At 43.5% G+C, this 15,722-nt stretch overlaps 1 protein-coding gene across 7 annotated transcripts in view; it reads left to right on the plus strand.

Moving 5' to 3' along the window:
* Positions 1-15,722, plus strand: part of MICAL2 (microtubule associated monooxygenase, calponin and LIM domain containing 2) — a 197,590-nt gene that overhangs the window by 138,728 nt on the left and 43,140 nt on the right. For all 7 annotated transcript variants that reach the window (XM_075129422.1, XM_048855594.2, XM_075129416.1 and 4 more), the window contains 3 exons: positions 4,291-4,483; positions 9,694-9,866; positions 14,385-14,459. In XM_075129422.1, coding sequence (XP_074985523.1) covers positions 4,291-4,483; positions 9,694-9,866; positions 14,385-14,459 — 441 coding nt within the window. The remainder of the gene's footprint in view (positions 1-4,290; positions 4,484-9,693; positions 9,867-14,384; positions 14,460-15,722) is intronic.

The raw sequence follows: 15,722 nt of genomic DNA on the forward strand, positions 1-15,722 counted from the left end.
CAAATTAGTCCCTCTGGCTGGCCCCAAGATTGGTAAGGTGCAGACGTAGCATAAAACCTCCTTTGAAAGCCCTTGGGCCCTGTGCAAAGCACAGCTGAGCTAGGCACCCCTGTATTCACAGCTTACACACAACTGCAATAATATTTGTACAAAACAGGTCTTGTGAGGTTCCATATGAAATCTAACACACGCTGGTTATTAATATCATTGTAAAATGCATGTGTTAACCTTATATGTGAAGTTATGGATTCCCTATGTGGGATGTTACTAGAACATGTTGAAGACAAGACAGTCTAGCCTAGGTACAGGTGATAAACAGGTCTGTCCTAGACAGAGGAATGTGGGTTTACCTCAATTTACATATTAGCAGTAAACAAAGCCATCAAGCTAACCCAGCATGGGTTATCCTGAACTTAAGAGAGAGAGAGAGAATTAACATGGCTTCCGCATCCCAGAGAGAGACATGAGATTTAATCCCCAAAGCAGCCTTCTTGACTTCTAAGACAAAGATATGCCGTAGCGATATAAAGAACAGAGCACGACTCCATCTTCATCCTTCACCTTAGGAGACAAAGAAATCAAGTGATTTGATCCCTATGATGGATCCTGGGCAGGAAAAGGCTGGAAAGGAGACTGTGGGTGAGAGAACGGAGGCTGTATTTCTGGATTAAGTTTTAGACTTTTAGATGCATGCTTTCACTTCTACATGCTTGTAACCATCTCTACCTTTAGCTCTTTTACTTGGTATCACTCAATCCCTGCTCTTTTGTTAATAAACTTGTTTTACTTTCATCATAAATCTTCAGTGCTGTGTAAGTTCAGTAAAGTCTGTGCTTCTAGAATGCCAGCAGGTTGGAGTGTTGTGCTCTAAAGGCCGTGAACCAAACACTTCCTCTCACTGGACCCTCACAGAGAGACTGATCCCTGAAGTAGGACGAATTGGGGGCGAATTCGGAGCTGGAAGGGTTCTAACTTGAGAGGAGTAACAGCTTGAGAGGAGTAACCAGGTTGGGCAAAGCCAGGGTGAGGCTTGTGGGCTGCAGGTCAGAGCTCTGGACCAAAGACGCACAGCCATTAAGTCCCTCTTAGTTTGAGTTCTTTACCTCTCAGGTACTTGGGGTTGCTTTTTTAGTTTCTTAACTAAGCACAGTAGATCATGTTGGGAAGTCCACAGTAGGCCGATAAGACAGAAGTAACCAAAATCTGTTGTCTGTTTTTTATCCCCTTCCCCCCCTCATATTATCCTTTCCTACCTCTACCCTTTCCATTGTCTTTTAAGCATGTGGGCGTTTCTCACCGTGACTACAGTATAGTCCAAGGAAGGACCCTACAAAGATAATACCCTTCCCAGGAACAGGTCATGTGATCAGTTATTGGCAATCACATCACGCTTCAGATTTTTTTTAGATGAGTCATAGCTTCTGTTGCTGGGGTGTGCCAGATGTTTGTCTGTCAGTCCTCATTGTCTGAAGATAGATGGCGTCTTTGATTTTTTTGTTTGTTTACCATGGTTTTATAAGTTGGAGGCAATGGAGGTCTAAATTTAGCTCTCGGTACTAGTCATTGCTATTAAGTTGTGCAGAGCCCTCATTGTTCTGTGTGTTCTGGCCCTGGGCCACATACCTTGGATTAGTTTCAAATGATCCCCCTCTGGCTGTGATGGAGGCTGATGTATTGAAGAACTCGGAAGACGGCCACTTCCATTTTCATGGGAAGAGCCAAAGAGAAGATCTTATTCTATGAATAGAGGCTGTATTTAGTGATATTTTCCCCCTTTCATTTATTGTAAAGAATGGGAGCAGCAGGACTATAGTAACGAAAGCTGCAGAGCCCTCTGTGAAAGTGTATTTATTTTAAGGTATGTGCAAAATTAGATTTAAAGAGCTTGCCTATGTCCTTTTTAAGATTACATGCTGTGCTCCTAGATTCTTCGGAGCCCAGGGAGTCCATAAAACGACTACAAAATCACTTATCCTATTGCTCAGAGTCTGCAATAGACTGAGTAATGACCCTTAATCAGACTGGAACAAAAGGGTACAACTGTACTGCCATCGCTCCTGCCATTGGGGACTGGATTTTATTATTATTTCTTTCAGAGTTCAGCTGGATTTAGCTAAAGGGGCAAAATACAAATGTTCAAGCCACAAGAATCAGTTTTGATCTTCAGTGAGCTACTGAAAGGTTCTGTAACTATAACAAGGAAGCTGCTTGAGGTCATGGAAAATAATGACATGGAAGTTGTACCACAGCCTCTTTGTGATTGTACCCTGTGCTTCAGTATAATGGATGGGGGATGGGAGGGGAGAAGGATGGAAGGAAAAACAATATACAGATTGCCAGGCTACATCTCAATCCTGGTTAGAATATGCATATATGATACTGCAGTATACATTCCCAGCCACAGTGGGAGAGCTTTTCTGAGAGTGCCTTTTGTGTACAGTCTAGAAGATGTGTAAGATTGCAGTTTGAGAAGGCAAGGGGAAAGCTATGGTAATTATAGGCATGGAACAGCTGCTCAAAACTGTCCTACAGGCCAACACTTGAGCTGCATTATAATATTTCTGTGGCAGCCTTTGGTTGTAACACTTATGCCCTCAGCTGGTTGTTTTCCATGTTTAAACTGGACAAGTACTTAGTGTTCGAGTTATAGCTATTAGTTATAATAGGCAGGAGTGATGAATGAACTCATGTCAGGTATCGAAAAGCTGTGCTGATGCAACTTAAGATGGATTTATTGCATACATGAGAGAACAGTCGATTTAGACATTTGGTCCGATACACCTTTCATTTAAACTGGAGTAAACCAGGAGTAAGTTGGAGTAAAGCTAGTATAAGTGAGAGGAGAATCCGACTAGTGTATGGGTCAGTCTCTTGCAAAGTGGGCAAGTAGAATATTGCAAGGGAGAGCCCTGGGGCTTTAGCAGGCAAACAAAAAATTTAGTTGTTTGTTTTTGGTTTTTTTTGTTATCTCCAGTCCTTGTGGTAATAGGTGGGTAGCTAGATGTTGCTGGTAAATTTTCATTGCACTATTGCAAGGTGTGTTATAGCTGTATGATGCATCTCCTAAGGGAGTTGGGAGTTTCAGAGGGTGATGGGCACCTATCTCCTTTAGGCACTTCTGAAAAATCTCACCTGTAAAGGAAAGAGCGCTAATTTTGAGTCTTCATTCCTTCTGCATGCATTGGAAACCTATGGATCATGTCAGCTGATTGCCAGTAGAAGTTTATCTTCCCCAGACTCAGTGTTCATACTTAGCTCTACAAGAGAAAAATCATGTTCTGAAAAGACCGACCCATTTTTCTCTGCCCAGCAGTCCTGGTTCACCAAAAACTATGCAAAATACTTGCACATAAAGGGCTTGGGTTCCCCTAGATACTTCTTCACATTTAATTACTCAGATGCATAGTTTGTGTGTATGTGGGGCCTTCAAACCATATAGGAAATGCGTCTAGCAGGCAAAAAGGAGGTCTTGGCTTGATCCATCCTTTTTCTTCAAGCTACTCTAAAGAGACCACACAAGTTGTGGGAAGAGAGAACATAAATTCTTCCAGGCTACAGGCAAAGGGAGTAATGCTGCTTCCCCCTTGCCCCCACCACCACCTGGCTCCCTTCCCAATGTTTGACCCTTTTCCTGCTTCTTTCATACATATCTCTCCAACCATCAGCAGCAGCCATCTTTTATGCTCCTCCACATTTCCACACTCCAGCTCTGGCACCACTGATTCCCTAGCCCACTACTAGATGCCACTCACGCCCACTTGTCTGTCCCCTCCCAACCCAACTCCCGGTTTGGGGAGTGATTTATGAGCCACTGGATGGCCCAGGGGACTGGTAAGATGCCATGGAGCCTTTTATCACTACTGATTGAAAATGACTGCGTGTGGCCCATGTGAAATGAGTTTGGAGTGGCAATTGGCATTAACCAGCCAACTTGTTGGCAAAGACAGCAAGGATCAAAGATGAACTACCCCTCATCTTTAGACTTGCTCCCTTCAGGTCTGGGTTGGTGAAGACTGGTGAGACTATATGGGAAAGCTTGTGCTGCTGCTGCTGCTCATGCTGTTACATACGTGTTGTGTGGCTAAAAGGAGAACATCATTCTATGGCTGGCTGAATCTATGGTACCTGAATAGAGTGTTACCGTGTCTTAAGCAATGTAATAATTATTTTCGGAAGCCAGTGACTAAATGACCACAAGTATTTTGGATCTGAATCTCCTCCACTGAATCCATCGCTTTTCATTGCCTATGATATCATGAAGTATGTTTTCATGTCCTTTGCTTTTTTTAGACTACTACCTCAATATAGCAGATGAACCTACCTCTCCTAAGAAGCCTAAGAATGCCCCTGAGCACTATGATTTAGAGAGCAGGTGTTCAGCCTTTTCCTCTGATTGGACTTCTGTGAGAATCATCCCAGAGGAAGAAATGACAGAGCACAACCTTCTGGCCATTCGAGTCATGGTAACAAGTGATGGGAGCAGGTATATAACCTATGACAAAAAAGCCACCACAAAGCTGGGTCTGTGTCTCCCAGGAACAAGTTAACCACAAAATACAGTGTCTGGGTTTTCATCAGACTGTGCTCATAAAACAATTGAAAATGGTGCAAAAGAAACCCAACAGAGAAATCAGTGTAGTCTTTCCTGTGGCTGTTAACCTCCCCTAGACATATGACTCACTTACCAGGGAATTTTCAGATGTTCACATCCCACCTAAGGGCTTGAGTCACATATCCCTGATCTAACCAAGTTCAGCTATTCATTTTCCAGAAGTGACAGTATATCAGTTAGAACAGTGGGAGTACAATCATGGCAAAAGTGTGTCACATGACATGCCTCCTACCTCTCAGAGAGGCTTCCCTGCCTCATTTCTTCTTCTAGTCATATGATGGAACTTTCCATCCTTATAGAATTAGAAATCTGATCATCCTTTGAGACTTTTGTAAGGAAGCCCAAGTCTTATATAAAAATGGAGAGAACATCTTAGACTTCTGTGCTCAACTCTTGACAGAGTCGTGTAGGAGTCAACTTACACCTCTACAAGAAAGGCTAGATCTGTATTTTTCAGTGAGAGCAATTCTGCCAACCTAAAATAAAAAATCTGTTGCAAATGCAAAAATCTTTGGTTAATAAGGAGCTTTATTAAAATTATAGAAATCCTTTAAAATAGCCATTAACAATCTTTTAGTGTTTGCTGAAACTGGATAATGTGGTCTCAGAAAATAACTTATCTCCTATGAATGTCTTGCATAACTGTGCACTGTGTCACATGTCTGGCTATATCAGTTAACATGTATTTCAGACAGGGAGGAAAAAATCCATTCCCGAATTCATCTGTTACAGCCACAAGGGTAAACATAGCTCAGGGGAGGAAGAGATTCAGAGTTTTCTACCTGCCTGATAAAACACCTGTTAGTATGGAGGCTTACAGTGCATTATATGTTTGGAACCAACCCTAATACAGTGTGAGGGACAAGGTGGGTGAGGTAATTTTTTTTTAAATTGGACTGACTGCTGTTGGTGAGAGAGACAAGTTCTTCTACAGCTGTGTAAGCTCTAATAGTCTAGGACTGACATGGCTACAACAACACTGCATACAATAATACAGAGTGGCTGTTCTGTCCTCTCTGGTGGCTGGACCACATACAGATGTTTGAATCTGCTACAGCCTCTGACCTAATGTATCCGGTCCTTTTGCTCAGGCACAGAGACTTATGCTCTCAGATCCAGAGGTCTTTGGTTTAGTCCCAGCAGGAAACTCAGCCTAGGATGGTGTTACATCTGTCATCAAAATGGCTTGTGCCAGCTCTGCTGATATCGCTTTCCTGGTATTACACTAAAGCTGTAATCATTTGCCTGACATGCTAGAGAGGGTACTTCAGTCAGTAGGTACTTCACTTGCCTAAAAAGGGAGGCAAAATGAAACGGCAAGTGACAAATGACATTCCATGATTTAACGGTGCATTCTGCCCATGGGATTCTCAGGGGGAAGGTGCAAATGAAAAGCTAGATAAAATATTACTTGCATCACAAAGGCTGCTGCTTCTTAGTACTAGCTTGAGACACTTATGAATAATGGCCACCTAATGAGTGCAGATCAGAGGACAAATCTCATGCTGTGGTATTTATAGTTTTGCGAGCCAAGGAAAATAAATACTTCAGAGGGGGAGACTGTCCTTTTAAACAAAAATATATCTATCAAAACTAGTGGCATTTCCATTTTCTTTTCTTATGGCACAGGTCCCAATCACAGTGGTATATCAGTCTCCATTAATTATCTTGACCATCAAAGACTTAAACAGGGTTTAAATAAAAATAGTTTTCAGGCTCTGTTCATTTACTAGAAATCAAATCTGATGCTGTAAGAGGAATCCGTCAGCTATTGGTCTTCACTGTTTCAATACTAGAGTTAAGTAAGCATCATTGCCTGTGTGTGTGTGTGTGTGTGTGTGGCGGGGGTGGGGCAAAATTCAGAAGCTGCAATATTCAAACTACATAGCCCTAAAAAGCACAAGTTGGTGGCAAGGGACAAGGAGGCTCTGTGTTTGAATCTCAGTGGTGAATTCCAAATGATTGATTTAAAGGTACCTGTGCTCACTGCCTCTTGGGTGTAATAGGGCTGTGTCCAAAGGCCAGTATAATAACAAACAGTTAACGCTTTTCAAAACAGTGTACCAACATTATCCGGTGAGGTAGGTCCCCATACTAAAGACTTAAGTATGTGGCTTCAGTAGGACCTACAGTAGGAGCTACTGCCCCTCATTTGGGGTGGGTTTGTTTTATCGCCAGGAGAACTGTAAGGTGCACTGTGTGGTCATAGCCTAAGAGGGCTGAGGGCTCATAGCCTGAGGGCTAGTCTACACTGGCAACATTAAAGCGCTGCTGCGGGAGCACTTTAACGCGCCTTGACTGGCCCCAGCGCTGAGGCACTGTTTATACTGGCGCTTTGCAGCACTGCAACTTGCTGCACTCGGGGGGGTGTTTTTTCACCCCCCCCCCCCCCCCGAGAGAGAAAGTTGCAGCTCTGTTAATTGCCAGTGTAGACAAGCCCCACCCTTCCTCAAGGGGGCTGGGGGAGCAGTTACTCACAATCCTGCTGAAGTGTCTAGGGCTAATAGTATGAGTGCTCATGGCCATGCAAGACTAAGTGAATTTTTTGAGCTGACTGAAAAATTGGCAGTGTTTAAAATTAAATTAAAATAAAAATGGTTCCTTTTTTTCCTCCGTTGAAAAGCTTTGACTTTCAGCCACCTATAGTGAAAGTATTAATTTCAGATCTTCTGAGCCTGTTCCTGGGTCAGAATGAGTGGATCACCCACTTTAGCTCCACACCCCCAAAACACATTTCCTCTGTAAACTATTTGCAAGAAGACTTCCAGGTGGCTGGAGGCTCGTATCTGCGTTTCAGGGATTTTTAGGTTTATTTTTACATTAGCGTCTTATGGCCAGATTCCAATGCCCTTACTCTATGTTGCCTACTATTTTACATCACCAGCAAAGTCAGCTGGGCTACATGTGGAGTACTGGCGAGTAAGAAATGTAGTCTTACCCTTAATTATTAGGGCCTCACTCCTGATCATTTTCAGGCTGTTCTTGAAGAGCCGCCTTACCAGACCAAAGGGGCAAAAATAAACAAACTTTGTGCCTTCTGCCCCATTCCATATGTTGGATTACAATGTGGCCTTGATACATCAGAAGACTTTGCTACAATTTTGTATAGACACATATGAGCCTGGAAAACCCCACTGTCCGCATGGCATAAGTACACAGAAATGTAATAGTGGGCGAACCCCAAAGGGCCTGATTGGGATCCCATTCAAACCAACGTCCTTATGAAGACCTGTTGTCTTGCAGAAGGGATGGAAGCCTAATAGCCTCCATCTGCTGCTCCTTTCCACCTCTCTCCCCCGTGCAGTGCCTTGCCATGTATGGAGCTTTCTCTTTATCGGCTTTCCCCCTCAGAAGCAGCTGCTGCCTTATCTGGCTCTAGACTGCATGTGGGAAAAGCAAGATATGCAGCAGGGGAGGAGGAAAAAAGAGGCTCAGCAGCCACAAGGCAACCATAAAAGCGGCCCCCTTTGGGATATAAGGAGGACAGGCAGTAAATATATTCCTCTGTCCTAGCTGCCTGAACACCTGAGGCAACAGTTAGGTCGAGCTACCTAAGACAGAGAAGAATCAGGATTGTCCCAGCCTAAACCAGATGATTGGCAAGTATGCAGTTCTTGGGGAGGGGAGTCCCCCCAAAACCTTCCATTCCCAGGAGAAGCTGGAATAGATTTTAGACTTTAAGGGTAGTGAGGTGGGGTTGTAGCCTTCTGCGCCTTCAAATTTTCTCTACCTCACCTTCCCCCTTCTGATCTTCTTCCCATAGTATCTGTGCTACAACCATGAACCATCCACTCCTCAGGACAAGGGCTCACTGAGCACCCTGTCTACTAACAAATAACAATCCACCAGGTTTATGTCAGCCCAGGGCTGTTAGCTGAACGAATAGGATATTTATGCCAGTTACCAAGTGGTCATGAGACAGACTTCAACAACCACCAACTTCATTCATATCTAAAGCCTGCCCTGGGGCTGCCTGGGGAATTGGAATAAACAACCTGGGAGGGCCTAACTCTGGCTGGATTTGCCAGGGTTCTGTGCAGCAGTGGTTCTTGTCATAAAAGGCGGGGGGGTTCCCTGGCACAGCCCCAGTGAACTCTACGGAGGAGTTTGGGTGGCAGTGGCCCATAGGTTAGCCCCACTTGGGAAAGCTTCTTAGTGACATTACTCTGCCTTCGTTCATCTGTTTGGACAAGCAGACATGGTGAAAACCTACCTTTCTACCCAACTTCATCTTTATGTTTATGCTAAACCACCTTTTCTGAACCAAATACAAAAATTGAACCAGCTATTAGTATCCTGAAAATGTCAGGTTAAACCCCCAGTTCTGGGTGTATTCATGCTCAACCCAAATGTGAAACACTGGCCTAATGTCTAATTGCATTTATCATTGTGCTGTATTGAGCATGTACCCATAAAATATTAATTATTTTTACTTTGTGATTTTATTTTACTTAAAAATTTTAAATAGAGGAAAAAGCCAGAAATGTATATTCATGTTAGCACTGGTTTCAGAGTAACAGCTGTGTTAGTCTGTATTCGCAAAAAGAAAAGGAGTACTTGTGGCACCTTAGAGACTAACCAATTTATTTGAGCATAAGCTTTCGTGAGCTACAGCTCAGATAAATTGGTTAGTTTCTAAGGCGCCACATGTTAGCATTGTATCTTATTGCTAGCATGATGGGCATTAGACATTCAGGTATTTCCTCCTCTTCGTTTAACAGCAGACTTGTAGGAAGACATACTTAACTTGTTCAGGTCAAAGGAGACTCACTATAATTCAGAAGGAGACTCTGACTCTCAGCAGCAGATTTCAGGCTTTGAATATAATTGTCCATGGCTATTAGGGTCTTAATCAGAGTTATAAAACAATTAGGACTATTGCAGTTTTCGGCACATAGTATTGTCAGCAAATTACATTCCAAGAGCAAAAAATAAATGTGAGGCTGGAGGCCAGCTGTAAAGTCATATTATATCACACACTTTGCTGTCAGGATTTATTGCATTAAAGGTGATACTTATAATTAAATCCATAGCATGTGTTTTCTAAAATGTTTGACTCTTGTTTTATTTTATATTTTTAGTTCAGAGCTGGAATCTGATTTTTATGGTGACTCATCGAATTCTGAAATTAGTGAAGGACAGATCTCATTGCCTGAGCCTGTGTCCTATACAAACCCCATAAGAGAGCATGCATTGCTGACCACAAGTTCTGTGAAGGAAGAGGAGTGCCGTGAAAAGTCCAAAGCTGCTGATGGCAAGTGAATCCACTGTAAATAAACTAACCCAAGCCAGTCATGCTCCAGCTACTCAGCCTGTTTGCTGTTTCTGAGGGTGTTGTCAAAGCAGATAGGATCTTGTTGGTATAATCAGTGATGCAGTAAGTTTATAACCTATAAATACTATCTTAATTCTTTGGAAGACTTCTTGTGATGGTTCACTGCCTCTAGATACTGTAACAGGATCCAACAAAATCCTGTCTTCCCTCTTTACATATTGTTTAAATCAAATAACTAAACTCCTATGAACCAACAGTGTGAATGTAGGCTCATATAATGAAGGAACTGTTCAGTCCAGGGCACTGCAAAATTCTTAATTCTGCTCTTAATTCTGAATAGTATCGTGAGAGTTTGCAAAACAGTTAGGGTTGCCAGTTTTGGTTGGACGTATTCCTAGAGGTTTCATCACATATCATCTTTAATTAAAGATTTATCTTTAATACCTGGAGACTCCAGAACAATCCTGGACGGTTGGCAACATTAACAACAATAGGAGTGATATAATCTACCCTAGAGGACTCTACGGAAACAGACGACAAAGCCTTGGTATCAGGGTACCTAGAGCAGTTCTGTCCCCATGCTTAACTCATACTGATGAGATGAATCCTTTCCTTGTGACACAATGTCAGGACACTCCGCTAGAGGCTCATACAATACATGCTGTGTTGCCTAGGCATAGCAGGGCTGAGTCAGAGTCCTCATGGGAAGCACTGAGGGTGCTCAATTTAATTTATTTCTAGATCGGAAATGTGTGACTGATTTAGGAGTTTTTCTCCATTGAAAATATAATGAGGGAAAGGTTGTAACCAGAGTGAAGGTGATTAGACACTCAGGAGCTGTGTAGATCGGCAATTCTATCTGGAGCCAGAGTTCAAAGGAGAAATTCAGAACTGGAACTTGTTTAATAATTAAAAAAAACACAACTGTCTCTGAAAAGCTATTGCCAACTAGCAGAGGTTATATCATGTTGTGTGGTTGAATCATAACAACCTGAGGCCTTGAAGAATCCTCTGTGGGTCATGGCAGAAGGGGTTTGGCCAGGGTTTTGATCTGTTTTTGCAATCTGGAAGGGTTAACACTAGAATCTGCAGGGCTCTTGTCAAGAACTTGTGGCAGAACAAGAACAGAGGTAGATTAAATCTCCATTGCTGAGCCATTTCCACCTACCGGCAATAGTAAAAGAACCAGAGCAGCCTCCAGCAAGTATTGGAAGAGAAATACTGTCCTGCTTTTAAAGGGAAGTTGAAGCTCCATCCCCCTACTCTTAACACAAAGAGGTCAAGTGCAGCCAGTCTGAAATGTGTAACCCCCCAACTTCTCCAAGCTCATTATCAGAAGCAAGCTCCCCACAGACCAGGACCCATCAACTCAAAGCGGCACCAGGCCCTGCCAGAACAACAGATGCAAAACCTACAGACATATCTCCACTGTTATGATGATCAACACCCTCCACCACACACCTTTCAAGATCCATGGATCCTACACGTGCCTATCACCACATGTGGCGTACTTCCTCCAGTGCACTAAATGCCACAACAGGTGAAATCAGTCAATTGCTACATTGTGGAATGAACTCTCACAAGAAAATAAGAGAAAAACACCTGTGGGTGAACTCTTTTCATAGGTCAGATATAGAGCGATCGCTCTATCAGGTCTCATCATCCAAGGAAACCTGCACAAATTTCCAAAAGATGAGCTTGGGAGCTTAAATTCATTACTCTGCTAGACACTAAAATCATGGACTGAAACAGACACTGTATTTATGGCTTATTACAACTATCTCTAATCCACTAATCCCCTCTTTTTTGTCCTATGACTTCAGAGGGGTTAATGGGTTAACCTAACCTGGAATGATCCCTTACAATATGTGCTAAACAATCTGTTCCACCTTGCATTTTGCGGTGTTGCTTGAAGTCCCTTTGCCAGACTTCAGGAACAGGCTCTGTGTAGCTTGATAGCTTGTCTCTCTCTCTCTCACCAGCAGAAGTCCAATAAAAGATATTACCTCACCCACCTTGTCTCAGCCTGAAATATCTGCAATTAATGACATAGAACCTTTGACTGCAGCGTAAGTATGGGATCCAGAGGAGACGGAGCAAGAAACTGATCCAGCAGGTGTTTTCAGTTGCCGATTAGACAATGCAGGCAGCAACCAATAACTTGTTTAGCTGCAGTGGCTGGATAGTAATCAGGATGGATTTGGGATTAGTGAAATTTTTCTGTTGGGCTTAGCAAAAAAAAAAAAAAAAAAAGTTGTCAGAAGATGTTGAATAGGTAGATAAATTGTTAGAGGGAATAAGAAAAGAAAGCCATCGTTAAGATTAAAGGAGGTAGGAAAGAAGGATGGTATTAAACGAACCAGAGCACAAAACAGGAATGAAAGAGTGAGTGCCAAAATGTCAGGAAGTTTTTGCTGTTTCCCCCTGAGCTCTAACCTCCTATCCTGTCTCTCCCCCGAGAACACCTTTCTAGGATCCCAGGCATAACCCCAGACACTGCTGAACTAGCCCCATTAATGTGTGGACTAGATATTTACTAGTGCAAAGGCCTAGTTTTGTTTTGTTTTTGCTATTTTGACCAGATTTAACACTGTCCGGCCTCTGTGCAGACTGTGTTGTAACCAGATTTATGAAGCTGCTTTTACTTTAGGCCTAGTCTGTGCTTTAATGTGTGTTCAGTTTCTAAAGTTAGAAGAGGATAAAATCTGCTAATGCTCCTGGATGTCATAATGTTGTTTCAACTTAATTTGTATATTTAAAATATGTGGATACGTTAAACACAACAGTATTCATGGAATTCTTAACAGATTTTACTTTTAAATAAGAACACTGTACAGCATTGGCTGGGTTCTTTAATTTGCCTTCCCCTGCCCCACCTTCACTGTGTTCCAAGCTTCTGCTGCCTTTAATGGGAGGTTGCTGAGAGGAATACAATGTAGCATTAACTCCTCCCACTATTCCTTCATGTGAAAGGGACTCTGCCAGCATGTGACATCGTGGCAGTGAACTCTCAGGGAAGTAATTTGGTGGGGTTTTTGTTGTTGTTTTTTATTAAAAACATGCTTAATACAAAAGGCAAAGGATCTTGCATATCTAACTAGCTGTTTTAATAAAGAGTTCCTTGTTTAATACAACAATGAATCACAATGCATGCTACCAGAACATGTCCACATGTAACATAATGAGGGCAGTCCTCTCTCCCACTCCATTCTGTCCAAACTACTGCTTCTAAAGTCATCTTCCTCTGTCGTCCCTCTCTAGTCTATGTCTAAACCATCTGTCTTCATGTTCAGAGGAAACCTGCACACACTTTCAAAAGACGAGCCTGGGAGCTTAAACTCATAACTCTGCTTGACACTAAGAATCAGGGACTGAATAGAGACACTGGATTTATGACTTATTAGAACAACCTGTAACCCACAAACCCCCTCTTTTTGTCCTATGACTGCAGAGGGATTAACAGGCCACTCTACCATGAATGGTCCTCACATACAAGGTACTACATACTGTCATCCCCCACCTGCATCTTTGCCCTCTGTCACCCCAATTTTCTCTTTCCCTTTGTCCCCTTCTTCCCAGTATGCATGAGGTTATGTTCCTGACCTCTCTTTCTCTGTGTAGCTATGAGGTGGAGCCAACATTCTTTCTGGGATAAGCCGTCCGAAATTAAGTTTACTGCATTTTGTGTATCCCTATGCAAAGGTTAAATACTTTTTAAAAAATAAGCCACTGTTTGGACTCTGGGTTTTTTTTCTTTGGTGGTGAATATACCAGCAAATGAGTAAGAGAAACAGTGACCACACTAGATATGAACTGTGCAATACAAATGGGCTTCTGTGATGTAAACAATCTGGTAAAAGTTAACTAACGTGTAAAGGAGAATGCAAATAAAATAGTTTTAAGGATCGGCTTTCTGGTTAGCACTTGTTGGTGAGTGTTGCCCTCTATTGGCAAAAGTCTGTAGTTTTTTTAAAGGAGCTGCTTGCACACCAGCTGCTCAGAGCAACTGGTTAAAAATCCATTCTAATGATTTTACAGGACAAAAAATGCGCTGTAGCCAGTCCCGTTACCTTACAATAGCGAGAATTATTTTCTCAGTGGTTCAGCATTAGGACACTCTGATGTAGGCACATCTGACACAGTACATGAGCCAGTAGGAATAAATCAGTCCCCATGGGAGGGAAGGAGAAAGGGCTGAGACAGTAACTGCTTCTCAGTTTAATTTGCACCAAGGTCTGTGCCTGGGGTAGGATTTTACTTCACCAAAAACAGCAGGTGCAGATGACTTGGGGGGGCAGAAGCAGCAGGGCTCCAGAGAAGAGGGAATATGCACTGTGCACTCTGTCTGCTTCTTTCAGAATAAAATAATTACAATGTTCTGTACTGGTATTATGACTTTTACCATGTTTAAACTAGTTTTATACAAAGTCTAGTTTTGTAATAACTCTTTATATTTGCTTAGTTTGTTAACAATGTCTCTTTCCTATTTCTCTGAAGCACTACAAAGAGCCAATAGTTTCCACTCCTCTACGCTGAATAAATACCAGAATTGGAGAAGAAAAATTCAGTCTAGTAAGTAAAGCCTGAGAATCAATTGAATTTCCTATTTGTACAGTGGCCTTTGGTTGTATTCCTCTTACTGAGAGGCTTGGTTAATTACCTTTTATGGTAGGAACTGGGTTAAAGTTGTATGTATTTGAGTCTTTCCTAATAATAAAAGAGGAAATGGAGATTTTAAAACCCCCAAAAATATAAAACAGACTCCCATCTTGTGTGATTGTTTCCTACATAGTGGATTATTCTACTGAACCATGTACTGTTATGATATCTAGTATGTATTATGACTCATTCTTTTGCAATTCCGGTACTCAAAGGATCAGTCATTAAACTTATATGGTGCTGGACTCTGGGCAGCCTTTAGCTGTATATATATAGTCTAAATCGGGGGCGGGCAAACTTTTTGGCCTGAGGGCCACATCGGGTTTCTGAAATTGTATGGAGGGCTGATTAGGAGAGGCTGTGCCTCCCCAAACAGCCAGGTTTGGTCTGGCCCCCGCCCTCTATCCAACACCCCCCGCTGCTTCTCGCCCCCTGACAGCCTCCCCAGGACTCCTGCCCCATCCACCCCTCCCTGTCCCCTGACCGTCCCCCATCCAACCCCCCTCATTCCTGACTGCTCTCCTCCCTTCCCCAGCACTCCTGCCCCATCTAACCACCTCTTCTCCCTGCCCGCCCCCGGAACCCCTGCCCCTGACTGCTTCCCGCTGCCCTATCCACCCCCCCTTCCTGATTGCCCCCCCAGGACCCCTGCTTCCATTCAACCCCCCTATTCCCTGTCCTCTGACCGCCCCGACCCCTATCCACACCCCTGCTCCGACCACCACCCCAAACTCACCTGCCCTCTATCCAACTCCCCCCCCCGCTCCCTGTCCCCTTACTGCACTGCCTGGAGAACCGGTGGCTGGTGGTGCTGCAGCTGCGCCACCCAGAGCACCAGGACAGGCAGCCGTGCCGCCCAGCCGGAGCCAGCCATGGCACCGCACAGCACAGAGCACTGGGTCAGGCAGCAGCTCTGCAGCTGCGTTGCTGGCAAGAGCTTGCAGGCCCGCCACCCAGAGCATTGTGCTGGTGGCACAGTGAGGCTGCGGGGAGGGGGAACAGTAGGGTAGGGTCCAGGGGCGAGCCTCCCCGGTCAGGAGCTCAGGGCCAGGCAGGAGGCTCCCGTGGGCTGGATGTGGCCTGCGGGCTGTAGTTTGCCCACCTCTGGTCTAAATGCTTGATGAGGAAAGCTCAGTGATCATTGTACAATCCCCTTTGAAGTTACATAGTTATGAT

The sequence above is a fragment of the Caretta caretta genome, chromosome 6 (genome assembly GCF_965140235.1).
Source record: "Caretta caretta isolate rCarCar2 chromosome 6, rCarCar1.hap1, whole genome shotgun sequence".
NCBI classification, from domain to species: domain Eukaryota; kingdom Metazoa; phylum Chordata; order Testudines; family Cheloniidae; genus Caretta; species Caretta caretta.